We start from the raw sequence: 24,467 nt of genomic DNA, 5'->3' as shown, positions 1-24,467 counted from the left end.
ATCATCTATTCTATGTTTTCTTTATTTCTTGCATCTGCTCTATTATCCAGACATTATAATTCTATTCCAAAATATATTTTGAATTAGTCCACATCTGTCCATCTCTGTTGTCATCATCCTAGTTCAAGCCACCATGATCTCTTACCCCTACTGCTTAGCTTCCATTCTTATTCTTAAAAGAGACCTTCAGGAACATAATTTACATGGGACCTGAGACTCCTTGTCACTGCCATTTAGTGATTTTTTTTTCTATTCATGGGAAATGAATGGAGTTAATAAATAGAGACACTGACTATTACTGTTAAGGAATTCCAAGGCCTATATGCTCCTTTACAACTGCATTGATAGAGAAGATGGAATGCCTACATATATTGTGCTAAGTACCACTTTATTGAGAAGTCATGTTTGCTTAATTTTTATGAAATTAGACAGAAGCTTGACCTATTGCATCTCAAATATAACTCTGTTTAACTTTTTTTGAGAAACTGCAAGCTTTTCTGAAGCAGCGGCACCTTCTTACGTTCCCACCAACAGACTGGATGGGGTTTCTAATCTCCCCATGTCCTTGTCAACACTTGTTATTGTCTTTTTCATTATAGTCTTCCTAGTACTTGTGAATTGGTATCTCATTGTAGTTTAGATTTGCATTTCCCTGAAGGTTAATGACGTTGAGCATCTCTTCATACGCTTATTGGAAAATGACTTATATATGCAGCTGGGTAGCTTTTTCAGCCTATTTCCTGCCAATAGAAATTTGAGAGTTCATAGGCTTCTTTTCGTTTTGAACTGTCTCTCTCTTTTTTGTTTTTTCAGGTCCAAGTGGATACAGCTCTATTAAAAATGTACTAGTCTTTCTATATATCAAATTATAAACCATCCCTTTAATCAAAAACCTTATTGCTGGATCTCTTTGGGGTAGGCCTCTCTCTACTTGGTCTGCTAGTTAGGGTGCTATGGGATAACACCCTTAAGATTCTATAATGTTCTTTTGTCTAGCTATGTGGCATCATCTTTCTGAAGTCTTAATAAAGGATCTTGTAGCTGTATCCTTGGTTTGGTCTTGATCCCGAGGCCGTGGTTTACTAACAGCATCCTGGATTTGACTTTTGACCTGAGGCTTTCTCCTACTTTGAGAATCTCCTGCCAGCTGGAAAGAATGGTTTTATTTTCTAACTCAGCACAAGTCCTGAGTTGGAAATATTTCCTCTCTATGCTGCTTAAAATGTAAATAGTTAATTATTTAACTCAGCTCTTTCTTCCCATTCTTTATCATAGGAGCTAAAAGAAACTCCGTTGGCATTTTCAACATTCTGCCTGGAAACCTCCTTAGCCAAATCCACAAATTGACTAGGCACCCTCTCTATCTTCCACCAGTTGCTACAAGTGCCAACGTGATCAAAAGTTTCACCACTACGTGAAAAGAATTTCCTCACTGCTCTTCTAACTTGCTTTAACAGTGCCTTTCTAGAATCTGCTGGATCCCAAAACCAGTGTCACAGGTTTCAGGTTTTTGTTATGGCAGGGCCCCACTTCCAGGTAGCTATTTCTGTTTGTTTTCTGTTGCTGTGTAATAAACTACCCCCAAAACTTTGTGGCTTAAAATGACAGTGATTTATCATTTTTCATGATTTTGTGGGTCAGCTAGTGGTTCTTCTGTTCCATGTGGTATAGATTGGGAGCACTCATGTTGCTGCATTTGGCTGGGAGCTCAGCTGGGCCTAGAAATTCTAAAATGGCCTCACTCACATGTCAGAGACCTTCATGCTGTCTGTCGGGCAGGAGGTCTTAGTTTTCTTCCATGAGGCTTCTCTCTCTCCATGTGGTTTCTGAGTCTTCAGTAGTCTTACCTGAACTTCTTTACATGGTAGCTGGCTTTCAAGAGGATGAAAGCAGAAGCTGCCAGGCCTTTTAAGGGCTTGGCTTAGAACTGAGAGTTTTACTTCCACTACCTTCCACTGGTCAAAGCAAGTCACAAAACCGGCCCAGACTCAAGGGGAGGAGAAAGAGATGAGGAGAGAGGCACATACATATGGGAGGAATTGTTGTCAGCCATCTTTGGAGTTAGTCTATCAGAGCCTGCTAAGCACACTCACACTAAGTGACTGGTGAAGCTCTTTACCCATTCCAGGGATGTGTGCTTTTAAATAGTAGCCAAGCTTTAGGTCAAGGAACTGAATCTATAACATACAATTTCAAACATAAACATCTGTAGTTTCTAATTTGAGGAGTGAGAAGATAAAAGTACTATTTTTGTTCTCAGAAGAGTCAACAAATACTTATTAAGCCTCCCTTTATATTCTCACTTTGCCATATACTGGGAAGAAATTAAATATTAGGACAACAGCTTGAGTGTGACCTAGGCAAAGGTATTGCACTCCTCACTGCCTGTTTGCTCACGTGTAACAAATAAGTGCAACATGTAAGGCTTGACATAGTACCTGGCACTTAGTCTTTTACTCAGGAAATTTTATTTTCTTTCCTTCCTTTTATCTTCCTCAAAAGGATACTGAAGGGCTTCCCTGGTGGCGCGGTGGTTGAGAGTCCACCTGCCGATGCAGGGGACACAGGTTCATGCCCCGGTCCGGGAAGATCCCACATGCCGTGGAGCGGCTGGGCCTGTGAGCCATGGCCACTGAGCCTGCGCGTCCGGGGCCTGTGCTCCGCAACGGGAGAGGCCACGACAGTGAGAGGCTCGCGTACCGCAAAAAAAAAAAAAAAGGATACTGAATATGCCATCTCTTACAGTCCCTATTTTATTAGCATTAATGTAAGTTCTTTTATCTGGACAGGTACTGCTCATATGATAGAGGCTGATGTCATTTTTCCAAGTGCTGGATCAGAACATGGCCAACCAATCATGGCTCATCCTCCTGAAACAAACAGTGATAATACTTTACAGGAATGGCTGGCTGAAGTTATAAAAAGCAATAAAGGCATCAAACTGGATTTTAAGAGGTATTTGTACAAACATGTTCAGTCTCCTAGTTGTTATAGAATAACAATATGGAAAAAAAATCAGTAACTTCATATATCTGTGCCTGACTAAATAACTTTATACTTTATCTAAACTGAAAATGGAATTGCAAGCTAATATGTTTCAGGAATGGACCAAAGACACACTGAGTTGTTTGCTAAAATTGTTTCTTGGGAACCCTTTAAGGCTAAAATTAAGTTAATTTTTATATAGGAAGTTATCCTAAGTGACCATTGTAATAGTAGAACGGTAAATTTAAAATACCACTTTCATTAAAAAGTAGTTCGAGAGAGAGATTTGGCAGTAGTTGGGGTAGTTAGTGCGTTTCCTACTTGATTTGTGTTATTATATTTTTGGAAGGGGAATTATCTAGAATTCTTTAATAATTGAAAAGTTTCTTTAAAATAATATTTTGGAAACATTGATAATGAAGAGAGCAAGATTAAGTGTTGTTTCCTTCCCTGTGGCTATCACGGAAAATTTTACTTCTGTGGTATTTTGGCAGTATAAAAATTAGAGGGAAAGCCAGGAATTTATTGTGACACCATAAAAGCTCACCATAAGGCCCATGAAGGCAACTGCTATGAAAATCTAGGATGTGTGGTAATCCTGCCTTATCTTTGAACAATATTTTTAAATTAAATTATCTCAAGAAATTAATAAGGATTTGGAGCTCTTACTCACAGGGTTTTTAAGATTACTCTAATCAGTTGTTGCGGGCCTGAGTGTACCAGTCAACCTCTTTACACTGTTGGTGAATGAAAGCTGTTTCAAGATCTTAAAGCTTTTAGAGGAGTGAACGGTCCAACTCCATTTTCTTGACAAAGAAACTTAGTCCTAGAGAGGTTAAGTGACAATAGCTAAGCTTGAGAGCTGAGCTAGGACCAGATCCCAGGTTTCCTGGAGCCAGTCCAGTGTTCTCTGTACTGTGAAATAAAGCATTTAATCATTAGTGCTTGGTGAGCTGAATTTTAGAGCTCCTTGTCTTTCCATGTGCTCAGTTTTTTTTTTTTTTTGATGTTTACTATTGCCCGTAGACTTGCTCTCTGTAATATATTCTTTTTTTAAAAAAATTTATTTATTTTATTTATTTTTGACTGTGTTGGGCCTTTGTTGCTGCACACATACTTTCTCTAGTTGTGGCGAGCAGGGGCCACTCTTCCCTGCAGTGCATGGGCTTCTCATTGTGGTGGCTTCTCTTGTTGCAGAGCATTGGCTCTAGGTACTCGGGCTTCAGTAGTTGCAGCACGTGGGCTCAATAGTTGTGGTGCATGGGCTTAGTTGCTCCGCGGCATGTGGGATCTTCCTGGACCAGGGCCCAAACCCATGTCCCCTGCATTGGCAGATGGATTCCCAACCACTGCGCCACCAGCGAAGCCCCTGTAATATATTCTTTGGCTCCTCACCAGTCAGACCAGCTCCTTCATTCCTAAATGCTAGCAGCTACCACTGAAAGGCTGTGCCATTAAAAAAAGAGTTTTGGTCATAACATATTTGAAGGGGAATGAATTTAACTAACAATTATATAAGCACTTACTGTGTGTCAGACACTGTTCTAAGAGCATTAAATGTGTAAATTCATTTAGTCTTCATAACAATCCTAAGAAGTAGGTTATTCCTATTCTCATTTTCCAGATGAAGGAACAGAGGCAGAGAGGGGTAAGTAGCCTGCTTGTGGTCACGTAATCGGTAGGAGAGCTGCCAGCCTGGCTGAAGAGTTCACACTCTGAACCGGAACTCTGCACTACGTCTGTAAGAGTAGCTGAATGACCTAATAGTCCAATTTTAATAGTTCTTGTTTTGTGCCTCTGAGTTATTTTGTTTGTATACACGCAATAACTAAGTAATATACGATGATTTAAAATTTTTATCTGGAATTTTACCTTAGAATGTAATTTTAAATGGTTTATTATCATTTTAAGTATGATTTTTATTTTGTTAGCCCCAATTTCTTAACGAAGTTAATAGGAAAATAGGTACTGAGAAGTTTGACTTACCAAGTAACTTTTTAGAAAAAAAATCTATCCTATAAGAGCTAAGTTTATATCTTCCCTGGAATTTCCTAAATAAGTACTACCAAAAAGAAATTTTAGGTAGTATACTGATCAGGACCCTCCTCTTCAAATGAACATTTTGGCAAACCTTTTGTCAGTTCTTTATGGGAAACTTAATACTAATACATGTAAGGATTGAGAATGATATCCACGGATATTTTAAATTAGAATTACATGGAATTTATAGATTAGTTGGGAACGAAGTGTAATTTTGCAATATTTATAATATTGAGTCTTCCAGGCTAGGAACATAGTATGTTATTCTTCGTAGTAAGCATTGTATCTTGCTCTTGGGCAAAGTTCATCCTCAGTCTTTTTTTTTTTTCCAAAAATGTTATGGCTTTTCCTCCACATTTACTCTTCCAGAGGAATTTTATTAATTATTTTGTAAAGCTCCAGAAAATTAAAACTACAACAAAAAGTTGATTTCTTCGTAGTAAAGTTTTGTGATTTTCTTAATATAGGTTTTGTTTTTCTTATTTAAGTCTCTGGTAAGGGAAAATGACATTACTATAGTCTATATTAGTGATAATTAAAATATTTACATATAAAACAGAATATGTACATTAAATTCTTATTTCATTATGTTCTGTGTCTTAGCTCTGTATGTCTAACTGTGCAGTGTTTTGCATGTAGTAGACACTTAATACATGCTGGTGGAATTTCAGTTTGGGAGAGAACATGCTGAGACTAGATATTATCAGATGGCGAACCATTGTTAAACAGCCTGATGTCAGCTTACTAAATTGAGAAAGCATAAGAAGCTTCCTCCAAAACGTAAACTGGAAATTAGTGTTTAACCCAACCTCCACAGACACCAGATTTCTTAAGAAATAAGAATACTTTCTGGAAAAGGAGAGGAGACATGCGTGGATTAGTTCAAGGTGACCTCCCACTCCACCCATGAAGAGCAGAGCCCCACGGGGACTTGGCTGCTGCTGTGGGACTTGCAGTCAAACAAGCTTTAGAGTAATAGATACAAGTTGTTTGCTACTAAAAATGGGGGAATTTTGTAGGAAGTACAGCTGGCCAGATCTCAGAATTGTGGTTTTTAACACGGCATTGATACCATTCAAGGCAGAAAGCATTTGAGACAGAGAAATGACAGCATCTAAACTAGAGTCTGTAAGGTCTAGCATTAGAGTTTATCAATCCACTAAAATCTAGGGCCTCCATTTCAGGGGCATAAGAGTGAGAAAAAAAGCAGTTTATTACATGGGAGCAGAGTGAAAGAGAGGCTGGTTTCCTCTGGTTTTAGTGAACAGTATCCTTGCTCACTAATAAATATGACCCTATAAATAATGAAGTTATCAGTTTCTGCTCTTAAAGTAGGAGGCCCAAAAGGAGTGAGGTGAAGAGTGGTAGAAGCATAGGCAGAAGGACTCCAATCCATTAAGAAGAAAAATGGAAAGGTGAGGAGAGGTGCTGAATGTTCTCGCTTCCAGTATCCGTCTCCCAGGTTCTTAGCCTCCCATCGCTGTATTCACTAAAAGCTAATTTTCTTAGAAATGAACATAGGCCTTAAAGGTTCAGAAAACATTCAGAATTATAAGTAGCGTAGCTTTCCAATAAAGTTTGTGTGTGTATTTTTAATCAGTAAAAATTATGTAGGCTGATTAAAATCTTATTGTTTCAAGATATATGTGTCCGTTAGAAAAGATGTAGGGAAGTAAAAAGACTGAAGCTGCTTTTTAGTTTAAAAGTAACTAAAATATAGGTGTCTCTTGTTTCCAGGAAAGGTGTTTACAATAAAGGAAAAAATGAAGTTTATAAAAGCTTTAAGGAAATGTTATAATTTTACACTTGGCAATCATTTTTAGAAATGTGTTTATGTGTCCAGACTCACACAAGTATGCATGAAGGAAAAGAAGCCCTTTTCTCCAAGGTCATGAGCCAGTATTAGAGACGTGGGGCCTGAGTGCACTTTGAGTATTTTCATAAACTTGAATTTGCAGGTTATGAGTGTATTTAATTTTTAAATCTTATTTATACATTCTCTGATGAGTGAATGTTTGTGTCTTTTCATAAATTGTTTTTATACTGAGTGATCCTAATACAGAGTTTTGAAACCTCTGTCTACATGTAGTGTCATTATTCATACATTTATAGACCCTTTTAGGTACCTTCATGAATAGTAAGTATAAATCAACATTTTAAGATATGGCACATGTTAGCTTTCCCCTCTAGTGCTATCTGCTCTGTGATTTTGTTTAATTCAGGCATTATGGTATTATACTTTTATTATGAATTTGACAATATTAAAGCCAGCAGTCTAAAGAACTTTTTACTTTTACTTTAGGAATATATCTCATTGACAACAAATTGTTTTTAGTCTGGCAGCTGTAGAACCATCCATGATGCTCTTGGAAAATGTGAAGAGGCATCTGAAGCGTCCAGTATGGATTAATGCTGATATTCTTCCTGGTCCAAATGGAAATAGCAGAGTAGTGGATGCAAAACCTTTTATAGACACTGTGACATCCTTCTTTCCAGACGTGACATTTTCCCTAGGTTGGACAACAGGATGGCATCCTGAGAAAGTCAATGAAGGTGATAATTTTCTAAATGTATTCCTTTTTGGTCAAATTAAAATATACTCAAATATAAAAATAACACCTTTAATACAAAACCAAAAACACATTCTGCAAAATCTAAGAGCCTAATGGAGAGAAAGGTCTGGCCCTAAAGGTGTGTGTATGACTCTTCCTTCTGTTATTCCTTCTGTTATTTCTTCCTTCTGTTATTTCAGATAGATACTCATTCATAGGTGACATTCTGTCACCAAGCTTCCATGGAAAATGTTTATTTGCAAAGTCTAGAATAACCAAAGCTGCCTCTTTACATACACAAACGAATCCTGAATTGGTCTCTTTGAACTTGTATTCTATACTCTTTTCTTCTTTCCTTTTACTTTGGAGCAAACTCCCTATGTCAGACGAAAGATGGAGAAGTGGTAATTAAAACTTTTCAAGTAATGTGAGGCCAGAAGTCGGTGGGTGTACAGATGAACAGCACAAATTCTGTTCCCTGGACATTAGAAGGAGCTCCAAATGTAGGCTGCTGGAACCTTGGTGCCCTTAAGCTCTCTTTGGCTAGACAGGGGGTATGTGAGGCCATGAGACTCTCCTCTAGGCTGGATTTCTTCTTCCCCTTTATGTACTCTTACAGATGGACCTGATATTCAGCTTCTTTCTCCTGGCTGAAACTTATTACGCTATTTGGATTCATCTTTCTATTTATTCATACATTCCTAGGTAGTGATTTTCCAGTAAACAGCCATTAAGCAAACAGATGCTCTGGGACACCTGAACACATGGTAAAAATAATTAACCAAGAAGTTATTTAGAGCCAGTGGAGATGTTAGCCTTTATCTTGTGTTCAGGGCATTCTTTTTACTTATTTGCTACTATTGTTTTTAGATGTAAAGTTTTAAAATCTAACATGAGATTAGAGTAACTGGTGAGTAGTGACATTTAGTTTATAACCCTCTGGACCAACAACTGATATGATTGAGAAAAAAATAATATGCTTTAAATTTGTTCTATTTTAATTTTCTAATCATTTTAATTTTTATTAGTTTCAGTAAAGAATATAGCATATAATTCAGAGTGTTTAAAGAAGGTAAACTAGAAACAATTTAATAGCCTCCATACTGATTCTAATCTTTTAGTCACGGTTTAGTCTAACTCTGGCTTTAATCTCAGGCTTGAGCCCAGTTAAACCATATCTGGGTCTTTTGTTTGTGTTGAATGTTTCCAGGCTGCTTTTCCTCCACTGGCCTCTGGTCGTTACCAACATGTGTTTTATCCTCCCTTACTTCTTCTGCTACAAAATTTAGAAAAGAGAGTTTATAAGTTTTTAAGTAATGTAAGTATAGCTTCTGTTAGCGACCCCTTTTTCTAATTAAAAAGATATAATTTTCCAGATTTTAAAGGAAAGCAGACCTTTCCCTTCTTTCATGAGGCATTTAGCTGCTAAACTAATGTATTCACATAGGCTTTTTGTAAATTGTTCCTTTACTGACCAGTACTTTTTACAACCTATGGATAGTTTTGATAGAGTGTAGGGGCTATTTTTAAAATATAGATTTTTTTCTGAAGCTGTTTATAAACAGGCAGATATGTTTTCCACAATGTCTAAACATGATTTAAAACATAAAACACATATATAAAAGTCAATTTTAACACTATTTCTATTTTAGATAAAATGTGTAAGTAATTTGGACTAGACCCCCACCCCCCCCAAAAATTGAAGTTAATTATTACTTAAACAGCTAGTAAATACTCTTTCTTTCTCTCGGAAAAGAAAACTTAACAACAAGCAGAAGATATAAGTTTATCGAGAATATTAATGATGCAGAGCCTTAGAATCTTTAAAGTAAATATAATGTCAGAATTTCCTTTTTTGTACTTGAGAGATTAATAAATTCCTTTCTAATGTTTTAATTTTTTGTTTATTGCTCTAGGTCACTTGTGACATTACCTAGATTTAATTTTTTATCTACATTTTCCACTCAAAATTTTTTCTTGCATTAAGTGGTATTTTAATTTCTCTGAATCCAAATGGAAATGTTTATGAATTACCTATGAATTTACCTATTCATATGTAATTGAGTTTTTTACTTAATTGACTTGTAGGACTTTGGTTAGAAAGGTTAAATATCTTTCTTTTCATTTCAGGTTACAGTTGGATAATGGTGAAAGAGATGGAATATATATGTAATGAACTAAATCAGCTTGTAACATTTCCTGTCAGAGCAGCATTAGTCAGGCAGTCTTGTTCTCAGTTACTTTGGCTGTTAAAGCAATCAAACAGGTACGTGTAAGTTTTACAATATAGTGTGTGCATGTGAGTGTGTATGAGAGACAGAAAGAAGATGAAAACTGATTATGTAAAGACAACGTGTGTGAGAGAAAGAGACAGAGAATGAACACTGATTCTGTAAGTGCTCGGACTTCCTCACTGGAATGACGATCCTTGATGAACCGCAACATCATGTCTTTCACCTCTGTTCCTCACAAAAGCTTTTGCACATAGTAGGTGCCCAGTAAATGTTTGTCATTTTTTTCATTATGTTATACATTCACAAAAAGTTGTAAGTGGGTAAAATAATTTCCCTTTGAATTCTGTCATAATTCCAGAAGTCTTTCCCATATAAAAATTTTATTTATTTATTATTTTTTTAATTTTTTTTTTGGCCACGTGGCTTGTGGGATCTTAGTTCCCTGACCAGGAATTGAACCTGGACCCTCAGCAGTGAAAGCACCAAGCCCTTACCACTGGACCTCCAGGGAATTCCCAAAATTTTATTATTTTAATATGTATTAAAAATTGGTTGGACCATATGTTAAATATTATAAAGCTACAGATATTGAAATAGTTTTGATACTGTCTTTTCAGTAGACTAGTCAGTAGAACAGCAGGGAATGTCCAGAAATAAACCCAACTCTATCATGGAACTTAGAACAGGAAAAATCTGGTATTTCAGATCATTGGAGCAAAAGTTCAATAACTTGTGTTGGGACAACAGGCCAACATTGTAGGAAAAACAAAGTTAACATCTTTCCTTAATCCTTCCTCCAAAATAAATTCCAGATGAATTAAAGACTTGAACAACAAACATTAAATGCATAAAAAAACCACAAGTGATGATTCTTTTTTTATATAGTTTCAGAATGGAGAAGACCCTTCTTAGTAAGGCACAAAACCCAGAAGCTATAAAAGGAAAGTTTGATACATTTGAATACATAAAAATAGGTTCTGGTAAAACCATCCTCAACACATATGTCAAATAGTTGTAAAGAATTCTAACAAATAAAGAATGATCACAAATCATCCAGAAAAAGACCCTGTTTGATAATTCACTATATTGTAGAGAGTAAGGAAGCATATACTCAAACATTAAAGAAGTATCCACATTCCTGTGGGTATTGAGTTTTTACTAAATGCTTTTTTCAGTTTCTATGAAAATAACTATTTTCTCCCTTTATCTATTAATAAAATAAATTTTATTAATATCTTATATATTGAACCATCCACACATTTACAGAATAAACCCCACTTGATCAGAATTTATCATTCTTTTAATGTACTGCTGAATTTTATTGCTAACATTTTAGTTAGGATTTCAGCATTTGAAAGTGAGATTGGTCTGTTTTAGGTATCAATATCATGGATATTTCAATTTCTTTCTCAGTTTTAGGTATCAATATCATGGGTATTTCATTAAAAAACTAGGGACCTTTCTTTCTTTTTACATTTTTGGGGATGTTAAAAGTAACATTCAAATGAGGCCTGTACCTGAGTTTTCATAAACTCAACATTGAAACCATTTAAATCTGGTGCTTTGGGGAAAGCTTAACTTATACAGTCTTTTCTATTTCTTACATGGTAAATGGTTGATTTTCTGTATGGTAGCCAATTTTGATATATTGTATTTTCCTAAAAAATTGTTTATCTCACCCAAGTTTTAAGATTTATTTACACACAGATGATTAAAATAGTTTTCTTTTGGTTTCTTCTGTGTCTCTAAAATAATTTCCTTATTTTGTTTATCTGAGTTTTCTCCCTTGTGTCTTGATTAAACTAGAAAATGATTTATTTCTCTTTTTTTTGAAAATGAACTCTTGGATTATGTATTTTTCTGGTTTAGGATTTACTAATTTCTGCTTTTTATCTTTTAAAATTCTTTTCGTGTAGTTTCTTCTAATTTCTTGAGTTAGATGCTTATTTTCATTTTTAATATTTATTAATATATTTATTAACATAAATATTTAAGACTATACTTTTTTCTCTGACCACTGCTGTAGCTGTATCTTATTGTTTCTTATGTGTAGGTTTTCATCACTGTTAATTTATAAATATTCTGCAATTGTGGTTTTGTTCTCCTTTGTCTCAAAAGTTGTTTTAAGAGAAAATTTTTTAGGCACTGAGATAGTAGAATTATTTTATTTTGGATTGGTTAATAGTTTTCTATGTTTATTGTATAGTAATCGGATAATGTCTATATTATTTCTACTTCGTAGACTTTATTAAGGTTTTATTAATGGTTTGATATATGGGTATTTGTATGAGTTCATGTATTTTATGAGGATATAGTTTGGCTGTTATAACAGAAACCTAAATTAACAATAGCATAAACTTAAGTTTGTTTCTGTCTCATATAACTGGAAAAGCATAAATAGGCCAGGGCAGATTTGATGCCTTCACAGTGTCGGGGACCCAAAATCTTTCTGTCTTGGTACTTGTTTTCCTTAGGATATTGACCTCATCTATATGGTCAGATTGATTACTGCCATGTCTGAGTTTCAGTTGGTAGAATTGAGGGAAAGAGAGGCTCAGGGCCTGTCCCTGTTCTTCAAGGGCACTGGACACACTCATTGGCTTTAACTTAGTCGTATGCCTATACCTAGCTGCAGGGGAAGCTGGGACATATAGCTATTATTCTGTACAGTCTTTGGCCTAGTTAGAATTCAGGGGATGGCTAAAAGACAGAAAGGAGACTGGATATTAGAATAAAACTACTGTGACAGGTTAATAACATACATTATTAGTTACGTTATTTAAGTCTTTCATGTCTTACTCTTTGCTTTTAAAAATATTTTTAATGTAATTCTTTGAATAAGTAATATAATCACAAGGTTTAAAAACCAATGAACAGAGTTATACTGTGAAAAGCCTTTCTCCCATTCACCCAGTCCTGCCCAGCCTCACTAAGCACAGTTGTCAGTTTCTTGTTCAACCACATTAGTAGTTTCTTTATGCATATAAAAGTGAATACACAGGATAGAAAGCCCAGAGATAAACCCACGCACATATGGTCACCTTATCTTTGACAAAGGAGGCAGAAATGTACAGTGGAGAAAGGACAGCCTATTCAATAAGTGGTGCTGGGAAAACTGGACAGCTACATGTAAAAGTATGAGATTAGATCACTCCCTAACACCATACACAAAAATAAGCTCAAAATGGATTAAAGACCTAAATGTAAGGCCAGAAACTATCAAACTCATAGAGGAAAACATAGGCAGAACACTTTATGACATAAATCACAGCAAGGTCCTTTTTGACCCACCTCCTAGAGAAATGGAAATAAAAACAAAAGTAAACAAATGGGACCTAATGAAACTTAAAAGCTTTTGCGCAGCAAAGGAAACCATAAAGAAGACCAAAAGACGACCCTCAGAATGGGAGAAAATATTTGCAAATGAAGCAACTGACAAAGGATTAATCTCCAAAATTTATAAGCAGCTCATGCAGCTTAATAACAAAAAAACAAACAACCCAATCCAAAAATGGGCAGAAGACCTAAATAGACATTTCTCCAAAGAAGATATACAGAGTGCCAACAAACACATGAAAGAATGCTCAACATCACTAATCATTAGAGAAATGCAAATCGAAACTACAATGAGATATCATCTCACACCAGTCAGAATGGCCATCATCAAAAAATCTAGAAACAATAAATGCTGGAGAGGGTGTGGAGAAAAGGGAACCCTCTTACACTGTTGGTGGGAATGTAAATTGATACAGCCACTGTGGAGAACAGTATGGAGGTTCCTTAAAAAGCTACAAATAGAACTACCATATGACCCAGCAATCCCACTACTGGGCATATACCCTGAGAAAACCATAATTCAAAAAGAGTCATGTACCAAAATGTTCATTGCAGCTCTATTTACAATAGCCCAGAGATGGAAACAACCTAAGTGTCCATCATCGGATGAATGGATAAAGAAGATGTGGCACATATATACAATGGAATATTACTCAGCCATAAAAAGAGACGAAATTGAGCTATTTGTAATGAGGTGGATAGACCTAGAGTCTGTCATACAGAGTGAAGTAAGTCAGAAAGAGAGAGACAAATACCGTATGCTAACACATATATATGGAATTAAAAAAAAAAATGACATGAAAAACCTAGGGGTGAAACAGGAATAAAGACACAGACTTACTAGAGAATGGACTTGAGGCTATGGGGAGGGGGAAGGGTAAACGGTGACAAAGCGATAAAGAGGCATGGACATATATACACTACCAAACGTAAGGTAGATAGCTAGTGGGAAGCAGCCGCATAGCACAGGGAGATCAGCTCGGTGCTTTGTGACCGCCTGGAGGGGTGGGATAGGGAGGGTGGGAGGGAGGGAGACGCAAGCGGGAAGAGATATGGGAATATATGTATATATATAACTGATTCATTTTGTTGTGAAGCTGAAACTAACATACCATTGTAAAGCAATTATACTCCAATAAAGATGTTAAAAAAAAAAGTGAATACAAGTATAGATTCTTATTTTCCCCTCCTTTTTAAAACAAAAGGTATCATATTATATACATTGCTTATGTTCTGTTCTTTGCTTTTTGTTTTTAACTTAGCAATACATCTTGGAGCTTTTTTCAAGGTTCCTCATTTTCCTTTTCTAGGTGCCCTGTATTTATGTATGTACTATAATTTATCTAAGCAGCCTCCCTATTGATGAACATGAAGGATGTTTTTAATCTTTGGTATTACAAACAATGCTATAATGAATAACCTTATGAGTGTGCCATTTTGCATGTGTGCAAATATTTGGCATCTTTAATTTTTTGGCTACTTGCTCTCTTATGGACTAAGAGAGTTAAAGTCTCCAACTATTGAAGTGTTTTTGTCTACTTCCTCTTCTGCCTTTATAATTTTTGCTTATTAAATGCTCATGATATGTTATTTGGGGCATATTCATATAGGTTTTATTATCTTCATGAAGAATTATACCTTATTATTAAAAGTTCTCCTCCTTGGTCTTCTTTAATGATATTTTTTACCTAAATTCACATTGTCCTTTGGTTTGGCTTGAATAACTTTGCTTTATCTTTTCTTTGAAAAATAAATTTATAAAGTTTTATTTTTCATTGACTGTTTTAAGGCTGATTTATTGTCATTAAAAAATAATTTTAAACATACAGAAAAGCTGCATAAAACTACTACATCTCCTTTACCCAGATTCCCAAATTGTTTAACCATTCTCTCTCCCTCCATCCCTCTCTCTCCCCCCACCTCTCTTTCTCTCTTTTTTTCTATGTTTTTTTTTCTATCATGATGCCTCATATCCTTAAGTACTGCAGTGTACACTTCCCCACACAAAGATGCACTCCTGTATTACTAGTATGCAACCTTCCAACCAGGAAATCAGCATTGAGGCAACACTGCCATGCAGTCTGCAGACCTCATTCAAATTTATCAACCATTCCAGCAATCCTTCTTATTTTCTTGTGGTCCAAGAAACTCTCCAGGAACATGCATTGCATTTAGTTTGCATCAGTCTCCTTCAAAATAGTTAGTTCCTCAGTTTTTCCCTTCCTCTCGTACACATGACAGTCTTCAAGACTACAGGCCTTTTATTATGAAAAATGTCCACAGTCTCGATCAGTTCAATATTTCCTCATGACAGACCTCAGGTCTTGCATTCTTGGCAAGCTCATCACGTACTTGTCCCAGTTCTCAAATCAGTCACTTCTTCAAGGATCCCTGCTTGATTATAGCAGCAGGTGGTATTTAGAAAGCAAAATCTGGGATTTTAGTATAATCATTGCTCCTAGGGTGTCAGTGCTTCCAGGACCTCTTAATGGACAGAGCTGGAAAATATATGTGTATGTATATGTGTAGTTATGGTCTGTGTATGTATATATGTATGTATATAAAAACACACCTATATAGACTTACATACATAAACATTTCTGTGTGTGTGTGTGTGTGTGTGTGTGTGTGTGTGTGTGTGTGTGTGTGTGTGTGTGTTAACCAACCCATGAGTTCATACTGATATTTCCAATTTCAACCCAACCCCTGAGGGTTCTATCTAGCCTTCTTTCTTTCCATGTTGTTAAATTCCTTATCAGATGCCTAGATACCTAGCTCTCATTAATCTAATCTAACAGTCTTTCTTTTAAAAAGAAGAGTTTAACTTATTTACATTTATTTATAACACAGATATGTTTGGTCTTGTTTCTGTCATTTAAAAGAAAAACTAGCATATTTGCTATTTCTGTAGCTTTAAAAAGCATTTCACTGTAGCTATTTTCTTTCTTTTGTATTTTTAATTCTGAATATTTGGTAAGTTAGTTTTTTTTCCTATTGGTTATTTCTTACTGCTACTTTATAAAATATGCTTAATTTACTTCTTTACAAGTGCCCGTTAACTTCCATGAGCAATAATAAAATTAGTGTATTTCTTCACCCCCCCTCACCTAATTTGAGTTGACTGTACTCTCTTAATGTCCAGCTTTGTACTTCATATTGAATGATAGATTGGCTGGCTGTAAAATTCTTGGCTCACAATGCCTTTTGAATTTTGAGGGCATTGCCCTTCTCCTTTCTTTTTTTTTTTAATATAAATTTATTTATTTTTTTGGCTACATTGGGTCTTCGTGGCTGTGTGTGGGCTTTCTCTAGTTGCAGTGAGCGGGGGCTACTCTTCGTTGCGGTGCTTGGGCTTCTCATTGCGGTGGTTTCTCTTGTTGTGAAGCACGGGCTCTAGGTGTGCAGGCTTCAGTAGTTGTGGCACGCAGGCTCAGTAGTTGTGGCACACGAGCTCAGTAGTTGTGGCTCGCGGGCTCTAGAGTGCAGACTCAGTAGTTGTGGCACACTGGCTTAGTTGCTCCACAGCATGTGGGATCTTCCCAGACCAGGGTTCAAACCCATGTCCCCTGCATTGGCAGGTGGATTCTTAACCACTGCACCACCAAGGAAGCCTGCTCTTCTGCTTTCTTTTTATTTATTTATTTATTTAATTTATTTATTTTTGGCTGCATTGGGTCTTCATTGCTGTGTGCAGGCTTTCTCTAGTTGTGGCGAGTGGGGGCTACTGTTCATTGCAGTGCACGGGCTTCTCATTGCGGTGGCTTGTCTTGTTGCAGAGCATGGGCTCTAGGCAGCAGGCTTCAGTAGTTGTGGCACGTGGGCTCAGTAGTTGTGGCTCGCAGGCTCTAGAGCTCAGGCTCAGTAGTTGTGGCACACAGGCTTAGTTGCTCCATGGCATGTGGGATCTTCCCGGACCAGGGCTTGAACCCGTGTCCCCTGAATTGGCAGGCAGATTCTTAACCACTGCACCACCAGGGAAGCCCCTCTTCTGCTTTCTAATGTGAGTGTTGATGTGGCAAAGTGTGAAGCCAGCCTGATTATTTGTTTGCCCTTATAAGCGACTTGATTTTGGAGGGGGGAAATGGGGGAAACTGAATGTAGAAAGTGTTCTTTATCTTTGAGGCCTAGTAATTTTACTAGAATATGTCTCAGTATGGACCATTCTGTACCAGTTTTTTCAGCAATATGGAGTTTTTTTCAATATATAGATTTAAATGCTCTTCTTTTCTGTAATATTTCTCTGAATTGTATTTTTAAATACTTGTTCTGTTGCCTTTGTACCACTATGTTTTCTCTTTCAGAAACTCCAGTTATGAATATGTAGATCTCCTTTGCCTGTCTTTGGTATCTATTGTTTTCTCTTCAGTCTTTCTTTCCTTTTTATTTGTTTGCATTTTATTTTACTGTATTTTATAATTTGTCTTCTCTGACCCTTACAATATTTTCAACAATGTCTGTTCTCTCTAGTCTAGTATACCTTCAGATTTCACCATATTTCTGTAATAGTATTAATTTTCCACTTCTTTCCTAAGATCTGCCAATTAATATTTTATCATCTCTTTTCTGTTGTCTTGAAACTTCTTCCATTAATTTGTATATCTGCTTTGTGCTCTTCAAAAAGGCAACTGCATCATTTAAAAAATGTGTGGGTTATGGCTTTCATCTGTTTTGTGGCTTTCTTTTTTTTAAGTAGTTTTATATCTGTTTCAGCTATCTGATAGTTTTTTCTAATGATGAGGTTTTTATTTCTCCATCTGCCATGTGTTTTTTCATATATTTTCTTGTACTCTCTTGTATAAAATCTCTGCCAAATTTATTTTGATTATCTGCTTTAAAGAAAGTGAGGTGTTTTTTAGACCAGCTACTTGCCTGAAGTTCATAGTGGAGAGGGATCAGGACTATGCTCTTTATGACCCAGAGAGTCTTACGTGTGACTTGTTTAGTCTTTAACTTCTCCCCAGTCAATGGAGATAAGCAGTTGTTGTGTCTCTAGGTAAGATCTTTCACGTGTCTCTTAAATTTAAACTTTTGGGTTTTCACAGGAACAGTCTGATTCCTACAACTATGGCTTTCCTGTTCTATTTCTTTGTCTCCACTGCTTTTTGAGACCAAATCTAATCCAGGAAAGCTCCCACTCGTAGTTCAAGGACACCATTCCCACTGTGCGAAGTGTTTTGGTGGGATATGCCTCTCATCCAGAAGAGTCTCTTATAGGCCTTCTCTGTAATCTGCATACATGAGCAAACTCTCTCCACCTCCTTAACATGTGGCCTTAATTTCTGTTGCTGTTAGAAACTTTCTCACCTGTTTTGTAATTTGCACTTTCAGCTCTCATTGAAGATGGGGTTTCTATTTTCATTCTTTTGTTCTTTTTGTTACTTTAAGGTGATTCTAGGAGAAAAAGGAGGCAGTGCTGACTTTAGGCTGCCATGTTCAAATAGGATGATCCTGCCATCCCATTTCTTTCATTACTTACTGCCTCAGTTTCCTCACCTTCCACTTCTGTGTAGTCAGTTACTCTCCTGAAATTTCTCATTTGAAGATCATACTTTGTTCAAGCCAAATTCTTAACCTCTGCAACATTTGAGTACTGCTGGTCTCCCTTTTCAGTTTGAAACTCCCTTGTCCTTTGGCTCCATGGCATTGCACTAAGTGGATTCTTCTACTTCTCTGTCTAGTTTGTTGTTGTTGTTGTTGTTGTTGTTGTTGTTTTGGGGGGGGGTCCTGTTTTTGTTATTGTTGATTTGTTTTGGAACTCTGTCCCTAATTTTGGGTTTCTCTTAACTTCATCTCTTTCAGAGTCTTTTATTAAATATGAAAGGTAAACAACAAAGCTTTTAAAAAAAATTTTATTGAAGTTTAGTTGATTTACAATGTGTTCATTTCTACTGTACAGCAAAGTGATTCATTTATACATATATATATATATATATATATATATACACGTATATACATTCTTTTTCATATTCTTTTCCATTATGGTTTATCACAGGAGATTGAATATAGTTCCCTGTGCTATACAGTAGGACCTTGTTGTTTATCCATTGTGTATATAATAGTTTGCATCTGCTAATCCCAAACTCCCAATCCATCCCTCTTCCAGGCTCCCTCCCCCTTAGCAACTGCCAAGTCTGTTCTCTATATCAGTGAGTCTGTTTCTATTTCATAGGTAAGTTCATTATAAATTCTGTACTAGAGCCCTTTTGATTTACAAAAATCTTCCACAACTCTGTGCCTAACCTGTTCATGTTCTTCATGGTGTCTTTTGATGGAAGGAATTTCTGAATTTTAATGTGTTCAAATTACTCGAGCATATCCTTCATGGCTAGTGATTTTTGTGTCTTGTTTAAGAATTCTTTCCCATCCCCAATGTTATGAAAATTTCTCTAGTAATATATTACATTAAAGCTTTGTTGTTTACCATTAATAAAGGAAATTGAAGATGATTCAAAGAAATGGAAAGATATCCCATGCTCTTGGATTAGAAGGATTAACATTATTAAAATGGCTATACTACCCAAAGCAATCTACAGATTTAATTCCTATCAAATTACCCATGGCATTTTTCACAGAACTAGAACAATTAAAAGACCCAGAATTGCCAAAGCAATCCTGAGAAAAAAGAACAAAGCAGGAGGCATAACACTCCCAGGCTTCAGACAATACTACAAAGCTACAGTAGTCAAAATAGTGTGGTATTAGCACAAAAACAGACATACAGATCAATGGGACAGAATAGAGAGCCCAGACATAAACCCACATGCCTACAGTCAGTTAATCCTCGACAAAGGAAGCAAGAATATACAATAGGGAAAATACAGCTCTTCAGCAAGCGGTGTTGGGAAAGTTGGACAGCCACATGCAAGCAATGAAGTTAGAATACACCCTCACACCATATACAAAAATAAACTCAAAATGGCTTAAAGACTTAAATATAAAACATAACACCATAAATCTCCTAGAAGAGAACACAGGCAAAACATTCAACATCATTCAGAGTTTATTCTATTATTGAATGACATTTGGATTATTTCATGGTTTTGGCTATTGCAAAGATTGCTGCTGTGAACATTCATATATATAAATGTGAACACACACACACACACATCCTGGTGCAAATGTGCCTGCATTTATAAAGGCTATATCAGAAAGGAATTTCTAGAAATAGAATTTCTAGGTCATAGGGTATTCATACTTTCAGCTTTAGTAGATACTGCTAAACTGTTTCCCAAAGAAAATGCATACACTAGCTACCTGTTTTAAGTTGGATAAATGTCACAAACAATATTCAGCAAAAGAAGCAAGACCAAAAAAATTATATCCTGTATGATTCCATTTATATGAAATTCATTAACAGGCAAAAGTTAAACTGTATTGTCTAGGATGGATATACAGGTGGTAAATAAAGCAAGAAGATGGCAACCCAAAAGACAAGGTTGTGAGGACTCTGGGGGAAAGGCGAGGTTGTGATGGGGCAGTGATATACAGGCGTCTCCTGAGGTGCTGGCAGTGTTTTTTCTTGATTTGTGTTTGTTACACTGGAGTTCATTTTATAATACTTTGTTAAAACATTTATGTTTTATGCATCTTTTCCTATACATGTTACATCACAATGAAAAGAGCTTTAAAAGTGAAACCTGAGAATTGATTTGAATGAATGCATTTAAAATACCCTTAGTCAATTTTATTTTTCCTACTTTTAGTTTAAATACAGTAGCGGGAGGATTAAAAGAGGCAAAATAACACTGGAAATAAAATGAATAACTTCTTTTAACCTAAATTCGTATCTGTCTTTTTATAACGTTTGATACCATGGTGCTCAATAAAGTAATAAAAATGCCATTTTAGCAAAAATATAAGTTTTTAAAGTAATTCTCATTTTTTTTTTCTGTGTTCCCTACTGTAGTTTAAAAGTCTTTTTGGTTTGTCACATAATACTACTATGGAACAAAATCCAAAGTATTTTCCTTTGTTACATTTCCAGAATGGTGTCATCATCCTTAAGGACAGTAATGTGTCAGTATAACATATATACATTGTTTAGACTGTTTCTTATCATTAGCAGAAGAACTGCTTTGGAGATTTTCCCTGGATTCTGACAAGTTTATGAGGAAAATAAATATGAAAATACTTAACAGCTTCGCATTTCTCTAAACTCTACTAAGAGTAATGTAATAGTAATGTCACAGGAGAAATGAAAATATACGATTTAATTAACATTACAATTCTGAGCATATTCTTATATCCATAATAAATCTTCATATATTATTATTGTTTTTTAACTCCAGAAATACATCTAGGTTTATTCTGTTTGGCATTCGTAGTGACATCTCTTGGCATTCTTGTATCTCATACAGAAAACCCCCGGAAGGGATAGCGGGGCCACTTATAAGTGAATATGAATGTTGGGAACGTCAGTGACATTTGTGTCTCTTCACTGTCCCTTCCAGTCGTGCTTTCGACTGTGGCCTGGCTACTGAAGAAACCAGGTTAGAGCTGTGGTTTTTGTGTAGGGAACAGATGCCTTGATCAGCAACACAATCTCCTCAGTTCTTTTGTCCAAAATTGGGCCCATTTCCAGTGCTACCAGTCTGGGTTTCTAAAGCCATTTAACATTAATTCAGATACAGCGGGACCTAATTTAGGCAACAGCAGTGTGAATTTTATTCTCTCTAGTCCCTTTGATGTTGATGAAGGAATGAAACAGGAAAATATAGTTCCACCAGTGCTAATTAATTTTTTCTTCTGTGTGAATTTGGGTTAGAGACAAATGAGAGTAACTATTTTTAGGGTTATTGGAATTCTTCATCACTGTTTCTTATCTTTCTCTTTTAACTATATAATTCTGTTTTATTTTAATGCAGGTACAGCCTGACTGTTTGGACTGGAAAAAACGATAGCTATTCCACTGAAGATTTACTTTTTATTAGAGGCCATTTTGACAAAAAAAGAGTTTTCTATGACATCTTGGAACCACAAAACCATGAATTTAAACAAGCCATTGGAATCAAAATTAATCTCTAAGATGAAAATTCTGCTAAATGATTTCATGTTTTGGTTTCATAATCCTTCTTTGCTTTGGTCTGAATTGGTTACCATATAAATTATGATGATTGATTTATGTTCCAGTTTATCGAGTCAAAAAACATTTACTGAGTGCTTACTCTGTTAGGCTTATGTCCTTATAATACTGTACTTACCTAAAAGATTTGGAAAGAAGAGATTGCATTGGGCTAGTATAACAATACTTTAGGAAAATGAATCTTTAAAACTCTTTATAAAAAAATTTTGGTATACTGAAGATAATTGAAAGAATCCACATGTCATACAGCTATTAAATCACATTTTGTTGGCACTAGCCTTATAGAGATTTCATAAAAATATGCCATCCTCTTTCCTTTTTCCTGGAGAACTAGTTATTCAGAGACTACAGAATAGTAAGAGGGCTTTAAAAATGTTTTTAACTTTCACAGGGATGAGCAGCTTTCTTATAACAAGATCAAGTCTCTTTACCAAAAACAATACGGATTAAAATTAGATGTATCTAGACCTTCCATATTTGGGGGAGTATGCCGACAGCCGTATATGTTTTTTGTATTCTTTGTTTTGATCATAATATCTAGAGTGAGCAAAATACTATTGGAGACCAGAATTTTAATCCTGGTAATATATCATTTGATCTTCAAGTTTCTCACCAACATCACCTTGGTTCAGGCCCTTGTTCTACTACTAGAATTTCAAAAACTGGTTCCTCATTACTTCATTCCTCATACTCTACTCAAAGATACCCTGAATATTTCTGCTGAAAAAAAAAAAACTTTTAAAAAACACCTCTTTCTTTATGTCAAATCAAAAATCTCTAGGGGAGGGCTTCCCTGGTGGCGCAGTGGTTGAGAATCCCCCTGCCGATGCAGGGGACACGGGTTCGTGTCCCGGTTCGGGAAGATCCCACATGCCGCGGAGCGGCTGGGCCCGTGAGCCATGGCCGCTGAGCCTGCGCGTCCGGAGCCTGTGCTTTGCAACGGGAGAGGCCACAACAGTGAGAGGCCCGCGTACCGCAAAAAAAAAAAAAAAAAAAAAAAAATCTCTAGGGGATTCTTAAATTCAACTTTATTGAATTTTATTCTTGCAAGACCCTTCCTAACGTGGTCCCTTTCTAAAAGTTAATTCAGTGTCCTCAACACAGTCCTTCATTTCAAAAACAGCTACACCATCTGTAGTCTCCAGATCTTACTTTAACAGTTAATTTCAACTAATATTTTTCACTAGTTGTGTCATACGTAGTAGTTATGTCTCCTCAGCTAGATTATAAAGTGCTTTATGGTAAGAGAGCATTCTTAATTGTATTTACAGTGCCTGGCGTAGTCCTGAGCAAGATATTCAGAAAAATATGTTGCTTCTTTGATCTATTGAAAGGTAATTTACCAATGAATGTCCTAAGATATGCAATTTATCTTTTATCAACCATTTTCTTCCAGTGAATAAAGTAGTGCAATGTAGAGAAAGGAGCTTGGGTTTTGAATTCAGATAGACTTCCCTTACAGCACCACCTCTGTCCCTTAATAGCCATAGATTTGGGGAAATATTTAACCTCATTGAGTCTTGATATTTTCATCTATAAAATGGGGGAGGGGCGCAGAGGATGAAGCTTCTCTTGTAGGGTTGTTGTGAAGGTTAAGCGAGATTCATGCAATGGAAGCTTGTAGCTCAATGCTCATCACATAGCAAGTGCTCAACAGATAGTTCCCTTCTTTTAGACGTATCATGTGATCATATCCATTGTAGATAGATAGCAGTAAGACATATAACATGAATATTGTATACATATAAATACTTCAAGAAAATGATATTTCCACTTTAAATTTTAGCTACAACTGAATGTGGTGCTATTTGTCAACACCTAAAACTTCACTTTCTATGATTGTTTGCCAACAGCAAAAGATGCAATTTCATAATTATAAAATGTTAATAATTGCAACAAATAACTCTTAAAATTATAGTAAAAAGTAATGTTTACATTATAAATGTTCTAAAATGACCATGCTTTGCTTTTACAAAGAGCTGAATTTATAAATGAATTGTATTTTAATTAAGTTTGAAATCAAATTCATTTGTCCAGAAGATTAACTTTACTACTTTATCCTTAATAATATTTTTTAAAGTATTAGTCTTAAGGCAAAATGCCTTTATATTGAGAAATTTATCAACTAAGTGTCATTTAGATTAAGATTTAAAGCTATATTTTAAAGTGTTCTCAGGAATAAAAATTACATAAGAATTATAAAATGTATTCTGTTGAAAAGTAAATTTTTAAAAAAAT

At 35.8% G+C, this 24,467-nt stretch overlaps 1 protein-coding gene across 2 annotated transcripts in view; it reads left to right on the top strand.

The window, feature by feature from the left end:
- Positions 1 to 24,129, top strand: part of FAM151B (family with sequence similarity 151 member B) — a 35,073-nt gene extending 10,944 nt beyond the window's left edge. The window contains exons 3-7 of one of the 2 annotated variants that reach the window (XR_014326099.1): positions 2,790 to 2,955; positions 7,361 to 7,578; positions 9,708 to 9,843; positions 21,505 to 21,636; positions 22,012 to 22,147. Coding sequence is in view for 1 of the 2 variants with exons in the window: in XM_082836374.1 (XP_082692500.1) it covers positions 2,790 to 2,955; positions 7,361 to 7,578; positions 9,708 to 9,843; positions 22,012 to 22,171 (680 nt within the window). In the remaining variant the exon portion in view is untranslated. Of the gene's footprint in view, positions 1 to 2,789; positions 2,956 to 7,360; positions 7,579 to 9,707; positions 9,844 to 21,504; positions 21,637 to 22,011 lie in introns of both variants that reach the window. The other variant, XM_082836374.1, reaches the window with a different exon arrangement.
- Positions 24,130 to 24,467: the final 338 nt, after the last annotated feature.

This window comes from Leucopleurus acutus (genome assembly GCF_964270905.1).
Source record: "Leucopleurus acutus genome assembly, chromosome: 3".
NCBI classification, from domain to species: domain Eukaryota; kingdom Metazoa; phylum Chordata; class Mammalia; order Artiodactyla; family Delphinidae; genus Leucopleurus; species Leucopleurus acutus.
This window is presented reverse-complemented; position numbering and strand designations above follow the sequence as displayed.